At 51.4% G+C, this 26211-nt stretch overlaps 2 protein-coding genes across 3 annotated transcripts; one reads left to right on the forward strand and one right to left on the reverse strand.

Annotated features, from left to right (window-relative positions):
- Positions 1–6: 6 nt before the first annotated feature.
- Positions 7–20375, reverse strand: ACTL6B (actin like 6B). The gene is made up of 17 exons (XM_064294806.1): positions 20189–20375; positions 19384–19620; positions 10573–10780; positions 10148–10407; positions 10030–10106; positions 9660–9855; positions 9252–9352; positions 5814–5911; positions 5036–5130; positions 4862–4968; positions 4062–4151; positions 3841–3902; positions 3604–3718; positions 3396–3476; positions 3201–3296; positions 2909–2995; positions 7–516 (listed from the first exon to the last, which is right to left on the reverse strand). Exons 1-17 carry the CDS (start codon positions 20373–20375, stop codon positions 436–438), a joined length of 2178 nt encoding a protein of 725 aa, XP_064150876.1. The 3' UTR covers positions 7–435.
- GNB2 (G protein subunit beta 2) lies at positions 19455–24693 on the forward strand. 2 transcript variants are annotated; one of them, XM_003422489.4, is made up of 10 exons: positions 19455–19611; positions 21882–22027; positions 22237–22275; positions 22392–22498; positions 22811–22874; positions 22957–23119; positions 23214–23280; positions 23622–23823; positions 23919–24135; positions 24214–24693. In XM_003422489.4, exons 2-10 carry the CDS (start codon positions 21971–21973, stop codon positions 24318–24320), a joined length of 1023 nt encoding a protein of 340 aa, XP_003422537.1. In that variant the 5' UTR covers positions 19455–19611; positions 21882–21970; the 3' UTR covers positions 24321–24693. The 2 variants fall into 2 exon arrangements, with proteins under 2 accessions (XP_003422537.1, XP_064151957.1); XM_064295887.1 differs by lacking the exon at positions 21882–22027 and having other exon boundaries at positions 19457–19611.
- The last annotated feature ends 1518 nt before the right edge of the window (positions 24694–26211 follow it).

A 26211-nucleotide genomic window follows, 5' to 3' on the forward strand; every position in this document is an offset into this window, starting at 1 on the left:
CTGGGGTCCAGAGGGGACACAAGAAGAATCTCCATCTTGCCATCCGCCAGCCTTCCTTCTGCAGGAGCTCCCTACCCGCCCTAACTCGGCTTTTAGGTCGCGGCCTTGTTCCACGGCTCCACCCGGTCCTCGATGCGTGATTCTTCCAGACTCGTGGCCCCTTGAAACCTGAGGACGCCGTGGCTCCTCGGGCTGTGCTCCCGACCCCCCACGCCACACTGTGCCCAGGCGTCCCAAGGAAGCCAAACTTTTTTTTTTTTTTCTAAAACATTTTTACTCCTTTTAACCCAGAAACTTCACAATTTAAGAGGACGAGAGGGAAGGGGAAGAGGAGGGGAGCTTGGGAGGCTAGGGCGCTTCGATTTGCTCTGTGGGGACCCGGCCAGGGAAAGCTCTTGGCGCTCCGTCTCCGCCCCCGCTGGGGATGGGCCGCCCTCAGGGGCACTTCCTCTCCACGCACTGCTTCCCGCCCTCCTCGTATTCCTGCTTGGAGATCCACATCTGCTGGAAAGTGCCCTGGGTGGTGGGGACCACATCGCCGTCAGGGGATCCTGGAGGGCAGGAGGGACTGTGCCCTCGAAAGCCCTCCTCCTGCCCTTCCCCTTAGCTCCCCAACTCTTCCCTGCCCCATCCTTCGGGCCCCGCCTTCGCATTCAGAGGGAGAATAAATACCCCCCCCCAAAATTTTTTTTTTCATATCATTCAATCAAAGATTCATTCATTCAACAAGTATTTATTGAATCCTTACTTGCCTTGGGCCAGGCACTATCCTTGTGCTGGGTGGTGGAGCTTACAGACCCAGGCCAGCCAACCCACACCCCCAATGCCCCCCACATTCCTCCTTTACCATGTTCCTCCACCATGGCGACATCGGTGCTCACAAACACTCAAGCCTCCCTCATTCCAAAGAAAATCTTTCCTCCACTCCACTTGTCTGAGGCCACCAAACGCCTGGATGGAGCTGGCTCCCCACTCTCACTCCTGCTGAAACTTGCCCTTTGAGGGTCTCTTGCCCTGAACATCTCAGACTTGTCCCTTCTGATGGTTGTTCTGTCTCTGCCTCAAGGTTAGTGTCCAGGTATCCCTGGCTTCTGCCCCCATTTCTCCTCTCGGCCCACAGAAAACATCTTCCTGGCCCTTGTCATCCACCCCCATGGCTTTACCTCATGCGCTAACACCCCTCTGTACTCAGTCTCTTCTTGCCAGTCAGATCTAGCACTGAGTTCCAGAACAAAACACCTGACCTCTACCCGAGTGTCCTTCAGGACCTCAAACCCAACATGTCCACAACTGAGTTCACCATCTTCCCCCTGGCCCCACCCAAACCTGCTTTTTCTTTGGTCTTGCTCACCTTCTAGACCTGTGTTGCCCACTATGGGTGGCCACTAGCCACATGTGGCTATCAAGTATAAAATATACACCATATTGTGAAGACTAAATACAGAAAAAAGTGTAAAATACCTTATTAATAATTTTTGTATGAATCACACTTTGGAATAATATTTTGGACACACTGGACCAAGTAAAATACATTATTAAACTTGGTTTCACCTGTCTCTTATTACTCTTTTTAAATATTGCTACTAGAAAATTGAAAATTACCTATGTGGCTCACATTACGTCCCTGTTGAACAGCACTGCCCTACCCCCTACCATAAGCTGGGGATCCTGGGCCTCATCCTTGACGCCTTCCTTCTCTTGCCTGTTATGTCCAAACAGTGTCCACGTTCTGTCAGTAGTATCACCTGATAAGCTCCCAGTTCTGCCCACTGACATCCACCCCTCAGCCTCACCCCAGTCAGAGTGGAGACCACAGCACTCTCTCCCTCCTTCCATCTGGCCCTCTTCAATCCCCTCTCTGCTCTGCAGCTGAGTGAGCTTTCTGAACCCAGGTCCCACATGGCTCCCTATTGCCTGTGGGCCTTGCTTGGGTTCTTTCCACAGTCTGAGCACCCACTTCCTCTTTGCCTCATGAGTTCTTACTCACTCTTCCCACCTCAGCTTAAAATGCCAGTTCCCCTTGGAGGCCCTCCATGACCTCCATACTAGATGAGGTCCTTGCACCCTGCCCCTCCCATGAAGAAATGCTCTCACACTTTGTGATGACTTCCTGTTTAATTGTCTCACCCTGTAGACTGCCTCTGCTCATGAAGGCAGCACTGTATCAGGCTGTCTACTTCAAGCACACAGGAGGCCACAGTAACCCTGTGAGGCTGACATGCCCCCAGCCCTGAGCTAAGTCCACACTCCTGGTCTCCTGGCTTTTTCACCCTCTCCTCTCTCTCTCCAGGGGTTCCCCCCTTTAGTGGATGTTCTCCTTGTTGTTTCATGGCCTCACTGTCCCCTCTGTGTGGCTGACACCTGCCAGATCTGGTTTGCACCTCTAAGCTTCCTGCTTACCATCTTGCCTCTATTCAAGCAGCAGGTCCAGACTGATCTTACCACCCACGGCCTTCAAACCTTCCTTCTTCTGCCTTCTTTTTCTATTTGCCCCTTGCTGTACACCCCATCCCCACTGCCACCCACTCAATGACTCCAGGACTCTAGAAAGAGCCTCCTCTCCAGGTCCCTTGCCTCCAGCTCACACCCTGATCCCCAAAGACTCATGCCTGTGATCATTACATCCCTCCCCACCCCAAACCTTCAGCGTCTCCCCTCTGGTAACCAAGTACAGTGGTGCCTCACTCTAGCACTCAAGGCCACCACAATCTCATCCTAACTGATCTCTCCAGCATCCTGCCCCCCTCCTCTTTGTGTCCTGACCGAACGTTCACTTTTCTGATCTTTAAAAAAACAAATGTTTGTTGAATGAATGAATGAACGAACGAGGAGGTAGATAAGGCAGTGGGCGCTGCCTGGGCCTGCCTCTTCCCTGCATTCAGCCCTAGGCCAGGCCCTTCCCTCTCACCAGTGAGGCCAAGATGGAGCCCCCAATCCAGGGGCTGAACTTGCGTTCCATTGTGCTGTTGCTGGCGATGAGCTTCAGTCGCATGCTCTGGGGAAAAAGAGGGGCTGGGGGAAGCAGATACCCAGGTTCTGGGAAAGGACAGGACTGTGGAGGGGAAGGCTGGGAAGCCACAGGAGCAGGGGTCTCCTCTGGTGGCCAGGACACCTAACATCTGAGCAGGGAGCAGGATTCAGTCCTGAAGGGCTAAGCCAGGACTGAAGTCTGGGGCCTTGGGTCAGGGGTGGGCTCCTACCGGTGGGGTCTTCTGGGAAAGCTCTCTATTAAGCCTGTCAGTGAAGCCCTGAAGCAGTGTGTTCCCGCCGGTGACAATGACACTGCCATAGAGGCCCTGGGGGCAGGGAGAAGGGGTGAGCATGCAGGGAACAGTCCCTCCCTACCTCCCCACTACTTCTGGACCCCTTTAGCCCAGTCTCTGCCTTGGCCTCACCGGGCGGATGTCAATGTCACACATGCCAATGCTGGTGGTCACCACATGGCCCACGCCCAACATGGTGTTCCCTGATAGGCCCTGCGGAAAAAGGTGACCTGGGCTTTGGGCCCTCTCCCTCCTCTCCCCAGCCCCCTGCAGTCCTTCATACACACACCCCTCCAGGATTCAGTCAGCCCCCACCTTGGTGCCCTCCACCCAGCCAGACCTTGACATTTGAAGGATCAAACAGGCCTTCAGGGATGCGGAGCCGCTCAGCGCCGTAGTCTGTGTTGTAGCCATTGGGCATCTCATAATGCACTGTGGGCATCTGTGCAGCCACCCTGCCCAGAAAGGAGCAAGACTGTGCCTGGGGAGCTCAGGAAGGGCCAAAGGTCCACACCAGAAGTCCCCCCTGCCCCCAGTTCTGCCCTCTTTCCCACCCCCAGGCCTGGGCCCCACTCACTGTTCATCATAAGGAGAGTCAGAGACCTGCAGTACAGAAGCCTGGAAGTCCTGGATCACCTCCTGAGAACCCGGGGTGGTGGTGAGGGCATGGCCTCTCTCCCGAGACCCCCAACCCCACCCCACCTGCAGGGTCTCTGCCTCCCCCGCCCCAACTCGTGGCAGAGAACTAGGAACAGGGGACAGGGGAAAGGGGTCTGGGGGCCCTCTCCAGTGCCTCACATTGCACATGTAGTTATGCCAGGACTTGGAAACCTGGGGTAGCTTCTCCTTCTTCTTCCAGTTCGGGGGAGCACCCTCCCGTACAGGTTCCTGTGGAGGCAAAGCCTAGTGAGCACTCTTCCCCAGCCCACAGTTGCCTGGCCTACCTTGACCACCCCCAGCACTTGGCTGACTCTGCAGTCCACTGGCATTGGGTTCTAAGCTCTGTTCCCCAAAAAAGAGAGGGGAGAGGATGGAGAGAGCCTGTCCGCTTGCATGCTGCGTATGCAGGGAGTACAGCTGATCTGAAAGATTCCAGTGCAGAGAAAACTGAGGGTGCAGAAAATACAGCGGGAGACCAGAGACTTAAGAGAACAGCTTTTACTGAGCAGTGTGCTGCATGAAGGCCCAGGGTGGACCCTTCGCTTGTAATGGCTCATTTAACACTCACAACAGCCATATCTACTGTTATCTCCACTTCACAGGAGAGGAAACTGAGGCTCGGAGAACTTAAAATCGTGCTCTAGGTCACACAGGTCTTAAATGGCAGAGGCAGAACTGGAACCTGGGTCTGTTGGACCCCAGAACCCACCATCATAGCCCTCACACATCCTGCCCCAGTGACTGCGTGACCTTGGCCAAACCTCTTAACACCTTTGGGTCTCTGATTCCTCAACTGTAAAACGAGGAACTGGACTCGGGGTTCTCTGGGGAACTTGTTGCTCTCTGCTGTGATATCTGATGGGTCAGTGGGTTGACAGTCATAAAATGAGTGCCCAGAACCCTGTGATTGTAGCTCTGAGGCTCCCCAGAGACCCCACCTTGGCTGCGATCATGTAAGGTGGGATGATGTCAATGGCCATTTCCTGGAAGAGCTCCCGGCACTGCATGGAGATGAAGTCCCCTGCCAGGGGTGACTTGACAATGCCTGGAACGGGAGCGGGTGTCAGGGCCTGTCTCTTCCATGGCAGCCCTGAGCCCTGCCGAGGCCTCACCTTGCTGCAGGACGTAGCCATCATGCACTGGAATGGCTGTGGTGTGAGTGGCCCCACTGTCCAGCACAAGGCCCGTGGAGCGTCCATTTGCAAAGCTGGCATAGGATGGGTAGGTCAAAGAGACAGCAGCAGCAAGTGAAGGGGCTGGGACCGAGGTCTGGCCTGGTCATTCTCTGCTCCCTTGAGGTCCAGGCTTCATTTTCAGTCTGCAAATGTCTCTTTCTGGTTTATGACCCATCTCCTGGAGAAAGGCTCCTGAAACCCTAGTCACTTCCTCCCTGTCTGAGTGACAGCTCCTTCCTCTCTTCCTTTCTGCTGAGCTCCCAGCCTCTCTTTATTCTTGGCCTTATGTCCTAGAGGCTCCCTGAAGTTAGGGTCCATATCGCTCCAATGCCTAGTTAGCATAGGGTTCAATGCAAGGCAAATCCTTTAAAAAAAAAATAAATGTTTACTGATTGCTATTTGGGAAGAAAACTCTTCAGTGTCATGCATCCCTCCCTCCTCATCCAGACTTAGCTTCTGCTGTCTGCTTGTCCAGCTGTCTCTTTTCCTGGAGACCTCTCCTGGCTTCGCCTGATCCAAAAAAGGTGGAAAGGGTTTCTGATCTGGCTACCTCAAGGCACTTAGCCCAACAGCCCTCTGCACCAATGAGGCTAAAGGAGGTGACTGCCTATCCAAGACACTTATCTTCACAGAATCAGGCTCAGCCCCATCTCAAAGCATCAGGTGCCCCACCCTGGCCCTCCACCCAGGCAGAGCAGCTCAACCCAGAGGATACGCGGTGAGCACTGCCGTCTTGCATAAGAAGAAGGCAGGAATGTTGTACTGCTCGAACATCAGCTCTGTCAGCTTTTCTCGCTTGGCCCGAGTGTTCCACTGGGGAGAAAGTGCAGGAGGGGAGGATTCAGAAAGGGAGAGACACAGATCCAGGTACACCCACACTAACACACACACACATATATACATGTAACTTGGACTGGAGGACAGAGGTCACACCTCTTGACCCACAGAGACATTAAAAATGTGAGAACTACAAAGATTTTTAAAGATCATAGTCCAAATTTAACTGAGGGAAGCAAAGCCCAGAGAACAGAAGTAACTTGCACAAGATCACACAGAAAGTTCTTGGCAGAGTTGATCTAGAGTCACAGTCTCTTGAATCCTGGCCTAGTGCTCGTCCTTTTACAGTCCTTCTCCCAGCCCCCAGTACATCTCTCTTCCCCATTCTAATCATCTCAGGGGCATGAACATTGAGGAAGACAATTTCTGGATAAAACAGTGGATTGAATAAAACATATTTTTATTCCCTTCCAAGATCCCATCAAAATTATAGTAAAGGAGCAATTTTAAAAGACATAAACCCTCAAATGGCCAACAAGCACATGAAAAGATGTCCAACATTATTAGCCATTAAGGAAATGCAAACCAAAACTACAAGGAGATACCACTCACACTAGGATGGTGATGATAATAATTTTAAAAACAACATGGAAAATAACAATTGTTGGCAAGGATGTGGAGAAATTAGAATGCTCTTACATTGCTGGTAGAAATGTAACATGGTGCACCTACTATGGAAAAGTTAGGTGGCTCCTCAAAAAGCTAAACATAGAATTGCCCTATGACCCAGCAATTCCACTCCTAGGCCTATACCCAAAAGAATTGAAAACACAAATCCTTGTACATCAATTTCCATTGAAGCAGTATTCACAATAGCCAAAATATGGAAACCCAAATGTTCATTAATGGATTAATGGATAAGTAAATTGTGGTAAATACATGCAGTGGAATATTATTCAGCCATAAAAAGGAATGAAGTACTGATTAGTGCCACACCATGGATGATTTTGAAAACATTATGCTAAGTGAAGTAAGTCAGACACGAAAGATCACATATTACATGATCCATTTATATGAAATATCCAGAATGAGCAAGTCCATAGGGGCAGAAAACAGATTGGTGGTTACCAGGGCTGAGGGGAGGGAGAAATGTGGTGTCATTGCTTACGGGAAGCTCAGTTTCTGTTAAAGGTGATGAAAAAAACTTGGAAACAAATAGCGGTGATGGTTGCACAACATAATTAATGTCATTAAATTGTACATGAAAAAATGTTGAAATGGTAAAAGTTTTGTTATATATGTTTTTACCACAGTAAAAAAAAAAAAGTGACACACAGGAAATAAAGAGCTCTTGGAAATGAAAACTACAAGAGCAGAGATGAAAAACTGAATAGATGGGTTGGAAGTAAAGTTTAGGGAAACTTCTGCAAATTAGAGCAAAAAGATAAAGAGATGGAAAATAGAAGACAAAAGATTAAAAATAATAATAATGGGACCAGTTTAGGGGGCAAAAAATCCAAGCAACAGGATTCCCAAAAGAGAGAACAGAGGAAATTGAAAGAAATGTACCGTCAAATAGGTAATTTTTAGATTTTTCACTGAACTGAAAGACATGGTTTCCAGATTGAAGGGACATACTGAATGCCTAGAGCAATGACGAAAATAGACCCATATCAATACATATCACTGTGAAATTATAGACTATTGAGGACAAAGTGAAGATTCTATAAACTTTCAGAAAGAAAACAGTATCACATCACAGGATCAAGAATCAATGGCTTCAGCTTTCTCAATGGTAGCAACATATGCTGAAAGATAATGGAAAGTTGTCGTTAAGATTCTGAAGAAAAATTATTTCCAACCTGGAGTTTTATACCTAACCAAGCTATTAATCCAAGGTCAGACATGCAAGGTATCAAAAAAAATTTACTTCCCATGATCTTTCTAAAAAAGCTACTGGAGGTTGTGCTCCATAAAAACAAGGGAGTAAATCAAGAGAAAAAATCATGGGATACAGAAAATGGACCTCTACTACAGGAAAGAAGAAAAAGAATTCCTCAAAATGATGGTGAAGAAAGATGCCAGGATGACACCTATGTCCCATGTGTAAAGGGTTACTAGTCCAAAGTGGAGCAGGTCAATGGGCTCCTGGAGAGATGTCTTCCAGATGATGAAATTGATAGACTACCTAATGGAATTAATGTCTTGAGAGGAGTTATAGATTACTGATGAATAATTTAGGGACATGTTATTAATAAGTAGATTAAAAACTAAGGAAAATAAAAACCAAGACAATTTTCAGTTCTAGAAAAAACAAAAAGTTGTTCAGGAAAGGAAAAATAATCATGGTTTATTGCCTGTCCCAATCCTTATTACCATACATTGTAATAAAGTGTAAACACTGAATATTGACCTTAAAAAAAAAAAAAACTAAAATACAACTATATATAAAGGTGGGGAATGAGAAATGTGTGTGGTGTGGGTTGGGGAAGGAAAGAGAAGTAAATACTAATTTCCTGTAGTGGGAAGCTCATAGATAATGTCTAAAACTAAAAAAAAAAAATTCACAAGCAGCAATTTAACCATGATATTTAGAGATATGAAAGGAAATACCAAAAGACTTAGCTAAATGAGATAAAAGCTATGCCCGTTGGAAAAGCAGAAATGGAAGGAACTAGTTTTCTTCTTAACATACTTTATGAAGCAAACTGACTCTTTATGAGCATACATAAGGTTGACAAAAATATTAAGTTAATGTTGGCCCAGGACAGGAACCATTCCCAAAGCCAACTCTTCAGACAGGGATCAGACTGGACAAAGGGTTGGAGAGGGATGCTGGTGAGGAGTGAGCTTCTTGGATCAGATGGGCACTTGAGATTATGTTGGCATTTCCTGCCTGGAGGGGAGATGAGAGGGTAGAGGGTTTTAGAAGCTGGTGAAATGGTCGCAAAAAAGAGAGTGGAGGGACGGAGCTGGCTGTCTCCTTAGGGCGAGAGCAATTGGGAGTATGTAAAAAAATAGCAAGGTGTATATAAGTTTTTATGAGAGAGACTGAGTTGATTTATAAACTTTCAATTAAAACACAATAAAAATTAAAAAAAATTAAGTTAAAAGTTCAAAAAAGGACTTTTGGTGGGGAAAGGGCCGCAGATAAGGCTGGTTGGGGGAAGGGCAAGTGGATAGAGCACGGGATGAGGAGAAATGAAGACTAAGGCAGTAAGGAAGAAAAATGGTTGAAGATCTATGGGGTTGGAAGGAAAGCCTAAAAAGGGAGGAGGTGGCTTGATTGATGGGGGCAACTTGAGGTGACAGCTGAATGGCGGAAAGGAAGCGCCTGGGTCTCAGGGCCCGACTAGGAGCTGGACGAGGCACTTACCGGCGCCTCGGACATGAGCACTGGGTGCAGATTTGGCTCAGACTTGACGTGTTTGCTGTAGGTGTGATCCAGGATGGCACGGAAGCACTCCCAGTCCTCGACTGGGGCCAGGAGAACAGCGTGGAGAGACAGTGGAGGGCAAGCAGCGGTCAGAGGACCGGAAGGAAAGAGGAGGGAAGGAAGCCAAGTCCAGGGGAAGGGAAGTGGGACCAGTTCCGGCAGAAAAGCCTCTTTCCCAGGAATCTGGCAGCCCCTGGTTTGGGAACCAGGCAGCTGTGGGAAACAGTGAGGGGGTCACTGGGACTTGGGCAGCTGTAAGGAGTACTCCGTGGGTGTGGGTGCTGTGTCCCGGGGCGTGGGGAGTGAGCTCCGGGTCTGTGTTGGGAGGCAGTGGGTGGGGCCCCTTACTCATGCCGTTCTTGAGGGGCGACATGACCTCCGCTCCATCCCGAGGCACGTGCAGGGCGTTGGTGTCTATGTGGAAGATCTTCCCTTTCTTCTCTTTCTCCCCCTCCAGCTCCAGCCCGCCCCCCTCCTCCGCGGCCAGCAGCCCCACCGTGGTGGGGAAGTCAGCCTGAGGGGGGAGGATGGGCAGGGAGAAGGATCACCCTGTTGCCCTGGTCCTGCCCCACTGCAAGGCCCTCAGCCCGCCAGAGGTTTACGCCCACATTTCCCTCTGCAGAGCTTCTCTGCGAGTCTGTGAGAGCCCTAGGTCACTGTAAAGCCTGGAGGGGAGTCCGGAGCCCCTAGGATTTGGGAAGGGAGCTGGAAGACTCACCTTGGGGCAGTCCTCCCCAGCGTACCCAGCGCGGACCGAGAAGGAGCCAATGTCAAAGACCAGCGCCCCCACCTCATCTGTGCGAGGAGACAGGCTTGTGAGGGGGCCTCCTCCAAACTCTCTTGCCTGGACACCTCCGAGAGGAGGTCAGGGCAGAGCCACAGTCTCGCCACCTTCATCCCGCGCAGGGGCAGGTGGGAGCTCAGCCTGGAATCCAGGGTGCTGAGAGTGGGAGTCAAGCCAGCCAGAATCCCGTCTTGCTGAGTGGCCTTCTTCAGGCCACTGTCTTTGGCGGGGAAGGAAGGGGCTGGGGTCCCTGAAGAGGTGGGTTGAATGGTAGAGAGTTTGGCCCGGAGAGCGAGAGGCGTCCGGGAAGGACTAAAGGCAGGGGTGGCATGGGACCCAAGCCCTGGGCTGGGCCCTCTTGAGCGTCGAGTTGACAGGCCCCAGGGTGCCTGGAGCTTGGGTCGCGCAGGTTCGGGCCTCAGGGCTGCGGGCGAGGCCGCGCCGGACTGGAAAGCCCCAAGCCCGAGACTCGCTCACCTCCGCCGTAGACGCCCCCGCTCATAGTGCCCTCTCAGCAGCTCGCGGCCCGTGGGCGGCGGCGGGATCAGCACCGAGGCGTCCGGACAGCTCCCGGGATCCCGGGCGGGGGCGGGGCGTGAGGCGGCCAATCGGAGGGCCAGATCCCCCGCCCCCAACGGCGCCGCCGATTGGCTGCTAAGCAAGACAATAACCCCGCCGGGGGCCGCTGCTTTAAAGGGGCAGACTCCTCAACATCTGGCTGAGGGGAGGAGGTAGGGGAACAGCGAGGGTGTAGAGACCGACCATAAGAGATAGGCCCACACAGTAGTAAAGAGATGGACACCCCGCCCATTCGGAGACCAGCACTCCGGTGGGTGACTGGTGGGGCCCCTGCTCCTTTATTTGTTTAAAGGGGACAGGGGGAGAGGGCGCCATAGTCCTGGAGAGTCGTCCACCGTCTTGCTCCAGAGCTCTGGTCCGCAAAGCCCAGGCCTGAAAGAAATCGAGGGAGAGGGAGGGGAGGGAAGAAGAAGGGAAAGAGGTACGGGGGCGGGGGGGGGGGTGGTGCGTGTTTTCGTCCTTTCCCAGTGTCTTTCCACCCCTGTCTTTCTGATGGCTTTCTCTTTTTCTCCCCTGTTCTCTGATGCCTGGGCCTCACACATGCACATGTGTACACACACATACACATGCGTACACACGCATACACGTGTGCATACACACACATACCCACTCACACATAGGACCTCAGCTAATCCAGCCTTAGCTTCCTTTCCCAAGGCTTCTCTCTTCAGCCCGTTGTTCTGCTCTGGAGGCATTTATTAAGCAAGTTGGTTTTCTACTGGGAGGTTTCTAGCCTCTTCTGGGCTCCTGGCATGACACCACCTCCACAGTGATTTTAATAGTGAAGGGAAGGAGCAGTGCTGACAGCCTGGGTTAGCCAGAGACTCTTGTATGATCATTTGTGTGTAGCTGTGTGCTTGTATGTCCATGTTTATGTGTGTTGGTATATGTGTGCACGTGCATACGTGTGTGTATGTGTGTACTTATGTGCATGTGTATACATGTGCATTGAGGGCCTTTCCATCTGCTTGTTGGCGGGGGGAACATTAAGACCGGAGATGACAGAGAGAGGGAATTGTGTGACTGCCACAATGCCCCTGAAGTTTCTGCTCACCAGACACCCACTCTGGAAGAGGTCTTACCTTTCCCCACCAGAAGGACATTTGATCTCAGCTGGCTTAGTGGCTCCCTACTGGTAACAGTGACATCTTATGTGCCCTGGATTGGTTGCAGGCCCAGGTCTGGATCACCAGGCTTGGAGGGGTCCAGTCTGCAGTGGGAAGGGTCAGATGTAGGGGAGAAGGCACTGACCCAGGAGCTGGGAGATTGAGACTCTCCTGAGTGACCCTGGCCAATCATTGGCCTCTCTATAAATTGAGGCCTGTATGAATTGAATGAGCCCCTAAACCTCTTAGAGCCTGCATTTCTTCATCTTTCAAAGTGTTGAAGTGAGGAGTAAAGAACACCAAAGAATTTGATTCATGGCCTGCATGGCCTGTTGACAATGGTGTTGCTTCACCTCCCATGTGAGTTCACCTTTTCAATTCCCCTGCACCACGCCCACCCCCAGATTCAGAAATTGCCCCAATTGGGAGAAATTTTAGTGATCATTGATCCAATCTGTGGATTTTACAGGGGTTTCTTCAGATAGTGGCAGGGCCTTGTCTTGGTCCCACAGCTCACTGGGCGCAGAGCCAGGACTAGAATCTAGATCCTCTTATCAGCCAGTTGAGAGAAGACCTTGTTTCATAACAACTCTGTGTTCCTCTTCAAGCTTCATTGTCCTCCATTGTAGAACACCTGGTGGTGAGGACTCAATGTGATACCATAGTCAAGTGTCTGGCTAAGAGTAGGGCGACAGGACTACTCCATAAAGATGGGGTCTTCAGAATGTCCCTGGGGAGATTTTGAGGCTTTAATATTATAATGCATAAGTTAGAAGTCTTTAGACTCTCTGGTAATGAGAAGAGAATTTTATTCTCAAGGCTGGTGAAAAAGCTACAGTCTTCTAAGTATAGGACTGAATTGGTTTATGTCCCCGTCAACTGTAGCCAGTTTTCATTTGTCATGGGATCTGACATGAGATTCTACTCTATTATGGAGGTGTTTAAGGTGAAGGTAGTTAGTGTATTTAATTTGTTCATTCATTGATTCAACAAACATTTTTTTATGCTGACTGTGTTCCAGGGAACATGCTAGGTGTGAGAATACTGAGGTACATAAGATAGATTCTTGCTCTCAGGGAGTCTTGGTGCAATGGGGAGCTCAGACATGAATGAAAATGAGGTGCAACAGAGGCCTAGAGGATGGAGGGACTGTCTCTGAGAGTCCAGAAAGGCTTCTAGAAGTGAAGTTTGAAGTGAATCATGAACTATGCAGGTAATGGCATGTGCAAAAGTGCTGAGACATGAATATTTCTGACATAAGGGTTTATGTGGGAATAGTTAGGAGCTCAGTTTAGAAGGAGGGTTGGATATGAGTTGGTGGGAGAAAGTAGCATCAGTGGGGAATGAGATTGGAAAAGTAATCAGAGGTCAGCTCCTTTATTTAGCAAATTCAAAGCATCTACTATGTGCCAGGCACTGTTATAAACACTTTACAAACAATAAGTCATTTAATCCTCATAACGTGATTATTATCCCCATTTTGCAGATGGGGAAACAGAGGTATGGAGAGGTTAAGTGACTTGACCAAGGTTATGGTTGTTGTTAGGTGCCATCTAGTTGATTTCAACTCATAACAACCCTATGTACAACAGAACAAAACACTGCCTGGTCCTGTGCCACCTCACAATCATTGCTATGTTTGAGCCCATTGTTGCAGCCACTGTGTCAATCCATCTCACTGAGGGCTGGCTGAGTTATCTTGGGCTGCTCTAACTAAATACCACAAGTGGATGGCTTTAACAAACATAATTTTATTCTCTCAAAGTCCAGGAGTCTACAAGTTTGAGTTAAGGTGCCAGCTCCAGGAGAAGGCTTTCTTTGGAGCAAGGTTCTTTCTCACGAGGAAAAGTCCTTGTCATCAATTTTCCTCTGGTCTAGAAGCTTCTCGGCACAGGAATCCCAGGTCCAAAGGACACATTCTGCTCTGGGGCTGCTTTCTTGGTATATGAGCCCCCTGTCTCTCTGCTCACTCCTCTTATATCTCAAAAGAGATTGACTTAAGACACAATCTAATCTTTTAAATTGAGTCTTGCCTCATTAAAGTAACTGTTGCTAATCCCATTTCATTAACATCATAAAGGTAGGATTTAAAACACCTAGGAAAATCACATCAGATGACAAAGTGGTAGACAATCACACAATACTGGGAATCATGGCCTAGTCAAGTTGACACACATTTTGGGGGAACACAATTCAATCCATGATGAGAGTCTTCCTCTTTTTCATTGACCTTCTGCTATACCAAGCATGATGTCCTTCTCCAAGGACTGGTCCTTCCTAATAACATGTTCAAAGTATGTGAGACAAAGTCTTGCCACTCTTGCTTCTAAGGAGCATTCTGGTTGTACTTCTTCCAAGACAGATGTGTTTGTTCTTCTTGCAGTTCATGGTGTATTCAATATTCTTTGACAACAGCACAATTCGAAGGTGTCAATTCTTGTTTGGTCTTCCTTATTCATTGTCCAGCTTTCAGATGCATATAAGGTAATTGAAAATACCATGGCTTGGGTCAGGTGCATCTTATTCCTCAAAGTGACATCCTTACTTTTCCACACTTTAAAGAGGTCTTTTGCAGCAGAGTTGCCCAATGCAATGCATCTTTTGATTTCTTGACTGCTGCTTCCATGGGTGTTGATTGTAGATCCAAGTAAAATGAAATCCTTGACAACTTCAATCTTTTCTCTGTTTATCATGATGTTGCTTATTAGTCCAGTTGTGAGGGTTTTTGTTTTCTTTATGTTGAGATGCAATCCATACTGAAGGGTGTAGTCTTTGATCTTCTTCAGTAAGTGCTTCAAGTTCTCTTTGCTTTCTGCAAGCAAGGTTGTGTCATCTGCATATTGCAGGCTGTTAATGCTGTTTTTCTCCACTTCTGATGCAGCATTCTTCTTCATATAGTCCAGCTTCTCGGATTACTTTCTCAGCATACAGATCGAATAAGATAAATGCTTTGCAAATAATAAGTCATTTAATCCTAATAACGGCCTAATTATTATACCCATTTTCAGCTGGGGAAACAGAAGTGTAGCGAGGTTAAGTGACTTGCCTAAGGTTACCCATCTGGTAAGTGCCAGAGCTGGGATTTGAACCAAAGCATGTGAAAAATGCTTACCCTGGGGCAAATGTTGTCATGCTTTTATTCATTCCATAAATGTTCCCTATGTAATGATAACCCGTTAACCAAACCCGTTGCCATCAAGTCAGTTCCGACTCATAGCAACCCTAAAGGACAGAGTAGAACTGCCCCATAGTTTCCAAGGAGTGCCTGGTGGATCCAAACTGCCGACCTTTTGGTTAGCAGCCATAGCTCTCAACCACTATGCCACCAGGGTTTCCTATGTACCCGATAAAAAACATAGGCACTGGGAATAAAATGGCTCATAAAACTTGATCCATAGAGTTTATTGTTTATCCAGGAAGATGGATGATGAAACAATTAATTCAATAAAGTCAGCTGGAGATTCTCACATTTCATGCCCGCATTCAGACTGGCTGAACCTGAGCCCCTGGTAATGATTCCAAGGTGGCAGGAACAGGCCCTTTGATCCTACAGCTTAGAAATGAGTTGGCATCTTGTGGGGACCTGACCATTGCTTGTCGAACTCTCACCCAGCCATCTGCCAGGTAAACCAAGTTCCTTGGCTTCTCAGGGAGCCCCTGGCCTAGTGCAGGTGGCAAATGCCCAGGAATAAATAAAGGCTGCAATAGGAATGAAGCCAGCATTGCAGAGGGGCACCAATAACAGTGAGGTTAAGGAGTGCTTCACAGAAGAGGCAATATTTAAAAGAAGCCTGGGGAAATGACCTGAATTTTTCCAGCTGATAAGGAAGTGGTGTTGGAGTGGGGGTGGAAGGCATTCTGAATAGGGGGAACAAGACCAAGTCTGTGTGTCCCATAAAGAGGCTTTGGCCTTCTACTACACGGTTTTGAATGGGAAAGTTATATGACCCAATTTGCATTTTAGAAATATATCTCTGGCAACAATTTGGAAGGTTGATCAGAAAGAAACAGGCAAAAACCAAGGTATGTGGCATGCGCAGAAATGATGGATTTAATACTTAAGAGGTAGCATTGACAGGATTTATTCTCCAAGGAAAGACTGCTAGCCTTACTCTAATACCTCTGTCCTTCTTTCTTTATTAATGTTTTAGCTAGGTACATGGCTAGATATTACATTTTCCAGCCTTTCTTGCATCTGGCCAACTTCTGAGTAAAAGTTAGTGGTGTTCTTAAACAAAAAGGACTTGTACTTCCTACCTCAACTCCCTTCTCAATGGATGAGATTCAGATATAATGGTGGGAGCTGCTAGAGCCACTTTGGACCCTGAGATGGAAGCTTATGTTAAGGATGACAGAGATGCCTCCACAGTCCTGGAGTGTCTGTCTACTTTGGAGTTGTTGCTTAAGCCACTATATTTTTGAGTCTCTTTTTTATAGCGGAAATCCTGGTGGTTAAGAGTTAAGGCTGCTCACCAAAAGGCTGGCAGTTCAAATCCGCCAGGCACTGCTTGGGAACCCTATGGGGCAATTCTACTCTGTCCTATAGGTGGCTGTGAGTCGGAATTGACTCGACAGCAATGGGTTTGTTTTTTTGTTGTTGTTGTGGATGTTGTAGCTCCTTAGACTGGACTCTAACTAGTTCACTATCCATTGGGAAGCTCCTGGGTGCATGGCGATGTTAACTGGGTCAAGGGAAGAACAGGGTGGGGAAGAGTGAGGTGGGTGGAAAATGATCAATTTCGTTTTGAATATGTCAAGTGTGAGATATCTGTGAGCAGTGAGGTGTAGTAAATGTTTTAACAACGATCTTTTTTGGGGGCGTGGAGAATCCTGATCTGAAGCATTTGACTTCCATGGTGTAAATACTCTCACCATGACTGATTTCAAGTTACTACCACCAATATGACTTCACTAATCAAGGAGTTGGGAAGAGAAGTATACAATCGGCTCTTGTGAGCTGGTATGAGCTGGCATAAGCTGACTCCATTAGCAACCAAATGGAGATACTCAATCTGCAATCGGACATACACCAAGTCTGCATATGGGGAGAAAAATGTGACCTGGAGATGGAGGTTTGAGAATTATGAGCAACTAGGGTAGCTAAAGTCACAGTAATGGATGAAATCACCAATGAATAACATGGAGAGTGAGAAGAGAAGAGAAGGAGGCTGAAGTTGGGATCCTGGGAAACCAGTGTTTACAGGGTGCCCTGAGGAGGAGGAGGCCAAGGAGAGGACTGAGAAAGAACAGTCAGAGGGAGGAGGAAGTGTCCCAACAATCCACTGGAGTCAGTTCCTCCACACATGCTAAGGGGCTTCTGCCTTCTCAGGGAAGTTGGTCATCCATTGGGCATCCCCTACCTCTCTGTATCCTTCTTCTCTTTTTCTCCTGTCCCTCCCAGCAGCATCGAAACAAGCACCAGGAACTCCCATCAAAAAACAAATAACTTGACTGTAATCTCCTCCCACTGCGGATGCATCTTTCTGCACCCCCTCCAAGCCAAGGTTCCCAAAGGGTTGGCCACTTTGGTGGTCCCACTGCCTCATTTCCCACTCACCCTTGGTGGTCCCACTGCCTCATTTCCCACTCACCTTCAGCCCACTGTAAGCATACTCCTGATCCCACCATCCACTGCAAATGCTCTAGACAAAGTTAGCCGAGGCCTGCCTCCATGCTGCTCAATCCTATGCACACTTCTCAGTCCAGTTTTGCTTCATCTCTCTGCAGCATTCAACACAGTTTACCATTCCCTTTTTGGAACACTCTTTTCTTTTGATTTCTGGAACTCCACCTTCTCCTGATTTTATTCTTGGCATCTTGCTCTCTTCTGTCTGACTTCTAAATGTTGGAGTTCCTGAGGGTTTGGTCTTAGGCCATCTCGTTTTCTCCTTGAACCTCTTTATCACTTCATCTGCTCTAATATCCCACTCACTCCCAAGGCTCTATTCCAACCCAGACTTCTCTACTGAGCCTCAGAGCTGCTTCTACAGCTGCCTATTGAACATTTCTCTTTGCATGTCTCATAGGCAACTTGTACCTAACACCTTCCAACCTAAAACTCTTCATCTTCCTCCCCAAATGTGTCCCCTCTCAAGTGTTCTTGTCTCAGTGAATGATGCTTCCAGGCAATCAGCACTAATTGTTATTCAATGATTATCTGCCATCTGTCTCCTTACCATAAGCCCCATACAGGCAGAAGATAGTGCACATGTTGTTTATGGTTGTATCTGCACTGCCTATGACAGTGCCTGATACCAAATTGGGGCTCGATAAATATTTGTGGAATGAATTAAAACAGGGAAGTATATTAGGACAGAAACAAAGTGAGAGGAGCAGTGCCAGATCCCCTGGTGAGATTAACAAAATTTGGTTCTTATCCTAGGCGGTTTTCTGAGTGATTTTAGAGAAGTCATTTTGCCCATCTGTAAATTGAGGAAATTGAAATAAATGATCTGTAAAGTCCCTTCCAAATGCTAACATGTTACTGACATCTATTACCTACTGTTGATGGTTCATTGAATTGGTAGATGCACACAAATAGGATTTGTGCATAACTAAGAATGTGACTTTTTATTGTCTTAAAAAAATGTGCTTTGAAAACCTGTTGGTAATGTCCTTCACAGAGGTCAATTTTAATACTTTAACTTTTAAATTGCACAAGAACTCAATGAAAGCTATTTGTTGACTTGAACTTTCCAAAGCATTTTCCCAATTCATGGAGATCTCATAACAGTCCAAGAGAGTTGCAGAGAGGTAGCCATCAATACTCTCATTTTACAGATGGGGGAACTGAAGACTGAAGCCTGTGATGAGCCACAGGGGGATTGCATCAAGAGGCCAGTATTGATACAATCGCATAGTAAAGTTAAGGCTGTCTTGGTTCACGTCTCCATTCTGCAGCCCTAAGTATCTGTTTCCGCTACTATGAAACGGAGATAATGCTAGTACTTAACCTCACAAGGATCGTCATGCGGATTAAATAAGTATGGAACTCAATAAACACGAGTTGTTACTACAGAGTCAAGCAGTCCTGTAAAAAAAAACCAGTGCCGTCGTGTAAAACCCATCCACTGCCGTCGAGTCGATTCCGCCGTCGTGTAAAGAGCTCTATAAAAGCCCCCTGGCAACACTGGAGAACTGCCTGGGCAGAACCCTTCTTACAGCATCCCCAGAGGCCGGCACAGGCCCCCACCCATTTCTACTCAGTGACTTGGAAGCGCTGTTCTGCCGTCTCGTGGCCGGCCCTGCCCTTTGCAGGCCCGCATCTCTCTGGCTCCGCCCCCTGAGGAGGAGCGAGGCATCAGCAGGCCGGGAGGCGTGGTCAATGGAGAACTGGGGCGTAGAGCTCCTGTTCCCAGTTTGGAGCCGCCCAGTGTGGGAGGGGCAAACGGCCTGTCACGTGACCACTGTGCAATTTCACCCTCCCCTATGCCGGTACCACCTCTGCAAGTCCCACCTCTGCAAGTCCTAAGGAGAATGTATTGCTCCTTTTAGGGAAGAAAACCATTTAGTTTAGTCCGTTTTGCGTCGAAATAGTGTTGAGTAATACCTTTGCCAAGACTGAGTCCATCCTTGCACTTTAGGTGGTATTTTCTCTTCTTACCGCCCCACATTAAGTAGTTGGTCTCGTCCAACCGGACTCTGGGCGCGGCGGGGACGACCGCGTCACTAGCGGGCGGGATCCCTCCGCTCTGGGGAGAGCAGTGCTGGACGGTTGAGTTGGGTGACTGAGGGAATCCATCCGCGTCGCTGCCGCCTCCGCCGCGGAGGAAGACAGGACCTCCCTCCCGCGCTCTTCTAGCGACCCCTTCGCAGAGTCCCACCGCCACAGGTACCTCCGCTGACGAAAGGAGTCCTCATTCCCCCCAGCCCCAAATTCCCTTGGGCGAATTTCTCTTCCTTCTGTCTCTCCGGTCTAGCCTCTTGGGAGCGGACGTAACTCCCCAGACCTACCCTCCCTTCCTCTGGCCCCGTCGCTTCCAAACCCGGAAGGGGAACTGGGGGACCCTGGCCCCTTAATAATGCACGCGCTCCCTGCATTATCAGCAGCTTTTTGCAGGACCCCAGACCCTTTCCTAGCCCCGCCTGCCTCTTTCTTCCGCAGAAGTTGGGGGGCCAAATTAGGGGCTTCCTATGGGCCCCGTCCCGCCCCCTTCCCTCACCACCACCACCCTCTCGCCTGCTCCTGGGTAGCACCCCCGTGTCCTCCTGTTTCGCCCTCCGGTATTCATTCGTCTCGCAAAACTCCAGAATCCTCGAAGAGGCAAGCAAGGCCGCGAGGCCACCCTTCCCTTCGTCTCCACCCTACCCCCGATTTGGGTTCTGCCAGTGGTTTCTGGCTCCACTACCCTAAACCTTACGAGACTTCGGCACCCAATTCCCTTTACTGGTTCTCGCCCCAAGCCTACCTCTCAGGCGGCCTTCCCTCCCCTCCCCCCAGCTTTCTTTGGGCAAAATGGAGGTCGTGGGGGCCGGAGAGCCAGGCCCACTGCGCCTCGCAGCGCGGCAGCGGCCGGCGCCTTCCAGCTGCCGGATCCGGGGACCCTCCCCTGTCATCTCCCTTTCGCCCCGCCGGACCTGCGGAGGCGGTGGCATCCCCATTTTTATTTGGGGCCTCGACTGCTGGGTCCCCAGAATGGGGGTCTACTGCGGGGGCCCTGGAGGGTGATGGGGACTGACGCGTGGGAGAGTCGTCCCCGCCCCCAGCGGCTTCCTCCTGGCCTGCTGCTTTCTTCTGCCCGGGGCCCTTGGCCTTGCCACCAGGTCTGGGCTGCTCGCCGATGTAAGGGGCTTTGTCTGGAGTTTGTGGGGAGGTCCTCTGCCACCCTTCTTTTTTTTTTTTCTTCCTGAGGGGCATCCCCGGTCGCTGGCGTAGCAAGCTGAATTTACAGAGGGGAAATGTCAGTGGGGAAGAGGAACGCCCAGGGCCTGGGGGAAGTGGGAGCTGGGTGGGGGACGTCTGGGTCAGCAGAGTGCAGTGTGCATGGCCAGATCACACAGGTGTCCGAGGGCGGCGGGGGTTGGGGGGCGGAATCCGGGCCCTGGAGCAGGGCCAACCAGGCCCCAGGGGCTCCGGCGCTGAGCCTGCGGGATGGGCTCCTGGGGTACCCAGGGCTCAGGGGCTGGGTCGCCTGGGGCCGCCCGCCCGCCGCCGCCGGCGCCTGGGAGAGAGCAGCTCTGTGCCTCGGGGCCGGACACCTTTCTTCCCAGCCCTAATTACTCGAGAGCGACTCCCGCGGGCTTTCAGCGGGCGCGGCGAGGCGGGCGGCCTCGGCGCCGGGAGAGAGAAGCGGCTTGCTGCCCTCGCCCCCACCCGCTGCAGGCGGCTAATGGGGCGCAGCCGGCCCGGAGATTATCCGGGGTGAGCCGTCCCGAACCTATTAGTGCCCAATCGGCTTTTCTCAAATCCTGTAAACAGCTACCCTGGCCGGTTCTGGGGAGGGGCGGGAGGCTGGTCCGGGCGGGGGCGACGGGGCCGGGGGTGGGGTCACCCACTCTACAGGTCTCTGCGGCGGATGCGGTTGCCTTGGCAACGGGGCTAGGGTGGGGGCACTTCACCAATGAGGTGCTCTCAGTCCGGGTGACGGTTGCCTAGGCAACTCCACGAGCAGCCCAGCTTCCCCCTCCGGTCTCCCCTACCCCCAGTCGAAGCTTGAGATGTGTAGGGTGTGCGGCGCGTGGGGGTGAATTTAGAGAGGCGCCGCCCCTTTTTAAATTAGGTGCTTGGAGGGCGGTGCCTGTACCGGCTGGGGCGGACACCAGGTCTGTTTTCGAAGAGACCCCCCCCCACCACCACCCCCAGTTCCTGCCTCGGTTGTCCCGCCAGGACTGCTGTCCGAGGGAGGGGTTTCCCCCGCGCTTCCTCTTGCACTCCCCGCTTTGTTTCCGGGGGGCGGGAGGAAGATTGGGGAAGTCTGCCGTTCTTCGGCAACATTTCTCCTGTTCCAGAGACCCGGGTTCTACCCCTGGGACCGCGGCCCTGGCTGCTGCCCCCTCCCCCTCCTTCCCGGTGCTTACCCCTTCCGGGCGGCTTTCAACCCCGCCTTTCCCCCCTTCTTCCCCGGCGGCCTTGGGGCCTGACGTCAGCCCTGTATCCCCCAGGCCTCGGGCCAGCGGCGAGGAGCTGCCTCCCCCAGCCCCCGTCCCGCGGCCCCCAGCCGCCCCCAACCCCGCCCCACGGGCCCGGCGCCATGAGTGAGCTGGAGCAACTGAGACAGGAGGCCGAGCAGCTCCGGAACCAGATCCGGGTGAGGGCTTGGCAGGCTGGGGTGGGGAGGCTGAGCGGGCCCCGGGGTTTGTGTGCACTTCTGTCCAGTGCCCTGCAGTGGGCCAAGTGAGGGCTTTTTTGGGAGGACAGTACCCTAATCTCTCAATGTCTCATTCTCACTTGCTTTTCTATTTTCTTTCTCTCCCTCCTCCTTTTTTCTCTCCTGACTCACCCTGCCATCTCTTACAGGATGCCCGAAAAGCATGTGGGGATTCAACACTGACCCAGGTGAGAGAAACTCGGGGCTGGAATTGGGGTTTAGGGGAGGAGCTATCGTTTGAGGCATACCGATCAATGGGGTCCTCCTGCCTGAAACGCTCTGAACTTTCCACCTCAACCTCCAGATCACAGCTGGGCTGGACCCAGTGGGGAGAATCCAAATGAGGACACGGAGGACCCTCCGTGGGCACCTGGCAAAAATCTATGCCATGCACTGGGGAACAGACTCAAGGTGTGTGTGTGGTTGTGTTGGGGCTCTGTATTCCCGGGCTGACTTTATAGCAGGCAGAGTGTGGGGGTGAAAGGCAACCTGAAAGATTCTGGAAGACATACAGGATACAGGACGTTTGGGAAGATCATGACTCCCAAACATCCCCACCAGCTCTGGGGAAACAAGGATTATACCAACAGGAACTCCTGGGCTGCTGCTGGAAGTTGTCTCAGAAGAGCTTCCCCCAAAAAGGGGGAGTGGGAGGGTATCCTGCCTCCAGAGAAGGGCTTCGTGCCCTGACCCCTCTTCCTCTCCCCTGCCGCTCTCCAACAGGCTGCTGGTCAGCGCCTCCCAGGATGGGAAGCTCATCATCTGGGACAGCTACACCACCAACAAGGTAGGGCAGTCCCTGAGGCAGGATGGGGCTGGGCTGCAGGATCCTAGCTGGCTCTGACCCTGGCACTGCCCCTCTTCCCTAGGTTCATGCCATCCCACTGCGCTCCTCCTGGGTCATGACCTGTGCCTACGCACCCTCAGGGAACTTTGTGGCCTGTGGGGGGTTGGACAACATCTGCTCCATCTACAGCCTCAAGACCCGTGAGGGCAATGTCAGGGTCAGCCGGGAGCTGCCTGGCCACACTGGTAAGAGGAGTCTGGCAGGACATGGGCACTGTTGTTGGGGAGGGGCTGCACTGCTCTCCCTGTTGAGACCTGGCTCACCAGCCCCTTTCCCCAGGATACCTGTCGTGCTGCCGATTTCTGGATGACAACCAAATCATCACCAGCTCCGGGGATACCACCTGGTAAGGCCCTGCTGGGGTGTCTGGGCTAACCAGCACTTACTGCCTCAGGGGTCACTGGCCTTAGTCCTTAGCAGTATATACACTTTGAAGAGAAGTCAGGGCAGAGTCTTCTTTCTGAACGCCTAGCCTCCCTCTCTTGATGGCCCTAAAGGGGGTGGGGGAGGGTCCCCTCTCCCAGCTAAGGCTCTTTGACTTGGGGCAAGAGCAGGATTCTGTGACCTAGTGGCTCCAGGATTCCTTCCACAGAGACTTCTATGAGAACCAGGCTCACCTGGTGGAGGGGTAGGGAGGCAGGGAATCTCCTTCATTCCATCTGATCCTTCTTCCTGTCACCTCTCCAGTGCCCTGTGGGACATTGAGACAGGCCAGCAGACGGTGGGTTTTGCAGGACACAGTGGAGATGTGATGTCCCTGTCACTGGCCCCCGATGGCCGCACCTTTGTGTCAGGCGCCTGTGATGCCTCCATCAAGCTGTGGGATGTGAGGGACTCGATGTGCCGACAGACTTTCATTGGCCACGAATCCGACATCAATGCTGTGGCCGTAAGTTCTGGGGCCAGAGCTAGGTGGGTCCTTTGTCTCCCAAGTTCCTGGCCCTACCCTGTACCCTCATCTCACGCTGGTACCCTGCTCTGCAGTTCTTCCCCAATGGCTACGCCTTCACCACTGGCTCTGACGACGCTACATGCCGCCTTTTTGACCTACGAGCTGACCAAGAGCTCCTCATGTATTCTCACGACAACATCATCTGTGGCATCACCTCTGTTGCCTTCTCACGCAGTGGCCGGCTGCTGCTTGCTGGCTACGATGACTTCAACTGCAACATCTGGGATGCCATGAAGGGCGACCGTGCAGGTGAGGCTTGGGTGGTGGGCAGGGTGGGGGGGCTGGGGAAGTCAGGCAAGGTCAGTTCTGATGTGCCCTCCCTTACAGGTGTCCTCGCTGGCCACGACAACCGTGTGAGCTGCCTTGGGGTCACTGATGATGGCATGGCTGTGGCCACAGGCTCCTGGGACTCCTTTCTCAAGATCTGGAACTAACAGTCCCAACCCCAACTGGGCCCAGGCCGGGAGGGGCCCTGCCCATGCCCACACTACAGGCCGGGAGCTTTGGGGCTGGGTGCACCAAGCCTCCCTCCCCGGCGAGCCATGGGGCCTTGGGTCCCTGCTCCCCCACCCAGGTTTGGTTCCTCCCGGGGCCCCCACTGCGGAGATAAAGATGGGGATGGAATGGGGGAAGAGGAGGGGCAGAGAGCCCTCTTCCTTTTGCTGCCCTGGAGTTGGGGCCTCACCCCTCTGGAGGGCCAGAGGCAGGAGGTGGGAACTCCAGAGGCTGGCTTTTTTAAAACTGGTTTTATTTTAATTTTTATTATATTTTCAGTTTTTCCATAAAGGAACCAATTCCAACTCTGTACCTGGTCTCCACCCTTGTGTCTTTGGTTTCTGCTGTCTGACGTTTGGGGGTCACGGGGGAGCTCCTAAGCTCCACATTCCTTCAGGCCAAAGCTGCAGTACCCAACAGGCGGAGGCAAAGCCAGATGTTCTTAAATACACCTAGCCCTCTGATCTCTCACCTGCCTAGGCTGGCTGTCCACAGCTGCCCCTGCCCATAGCTTTTAGTTCCCAGCCTTCATCACCTCACCTCTGGTGTCCCCTTTCCCCAAATCAAGACAGCAAGAGAGGCACAGAGGAAGAACACACACCAAGTTTTATTGGGGGGAAGGGGGTATTTACAGAGGCAGGTACAAGAAAGGGAGATCACGCAGGGAGGGGGTGGGCAGGAACGGGGACAAGGCCGACAAGGGAATACAGAATGACCCCTGTGCCAACCCCAACCCCAGGAAGGGCTGGAGAGCAGCCAGGGCCCAGGAAGACTGGGATCGGAAAGGACAGCAATGGAGTCTGAGTCCCTGGGCTGGGGGGCTCAGGGGCTTGTAAACATTGACCACTCTCAGAAGGTGATGGGGATGGGAGAGGGCTCCCCCTACACTTCCTCACAGGGTTAAGGCCTCTCCAGGCTCAAGGGCCCCCAAAGTTCAGTCTCTTCAGCTGGGGGAAAGGGGAAGGAAGAGACAGGAAGAGTTATCATGCCCCTCCCCCTGCATTGGCTGCGGCAGGGATGGGGGGTTACATTCAGTCACAACAGTAGTCCCCCCACCCCTCTAATGCCACCAAATACTGGTGGGAGGAAAGGGGGAGCTGGGGGGCCAGCAGCAGCAAGACATTTCCCCCCGGCCCATCACCCCCTTATTGCTTTAGAGAGAATATTGTCTTTTCACGGACGTTAACACTGTTGAAACCAGGGAGAAGCAGGAGGAGGGAGCCCTTCAACCCCCAAGGCCAGCTTTATCCCCCAACACTGACCCAGTTGCCACTTTGGTGCAAAAAAAAAAAAAAAAACTCGGGTCGGACTAGGAAAGAAAAATGGGGGAGAAGCCACTCCCCATTTCTCCAGGGCAGGAAGGAGAAATACATTCGTGGAGGGGAGGCAGTGGCAGAACATCGCCCTAATACTGCACTCTGAGCAATGAGGTCGATGGGAGAAGTTAAATGAGAAACCAAAACAAAGATGGAGACAAACCTGGTAAGTGATTAGGCATTCGAAGTCAGTGAGGAATAGAAAGGGCAGCCTACCCCTGACTTAGGAGAGACAGACACTTCTAACCCCCAACTTCACTCAACATTAAAGAACTTGTCAAGGGGCAGGGAGGGAAGGAGAGGTCACTTACTCTTCTCCCATTTGGTCAACAGAGGGGGCTGGAGCAGAGCTGAGTGGTCCACATTCCACACAGCTGGCAGCAGGGGAGGGGGCTCCCTATGCCACCTAAACCCCTGGCAACCCCCCCCGTAACCCTAAGCCCCAAGCTGCCCCCTCCCTTGCCCTTCTACACCCCTCTGCTTGCCCCCTTCCAGGAGAAACAACTCAATCCAT

The sequence above is a fragment of the Loxodonta africana genome, chromosome 12 (genome assembly GCF_030014295.1).
Source record: "Loxodonta africana isolate mLoxAfr1 chromosome 12, mLoxAfr1.hap2, whole genome shotgun sequence".
In the NCBI taxonomy this organism is placed as follows: domain Eukaryota; kingdom Metazoa; phylum Chordata; class Mammalia; order Proboscidea; family Elephantidae; genus Loxodonta; species Loxodonta africana.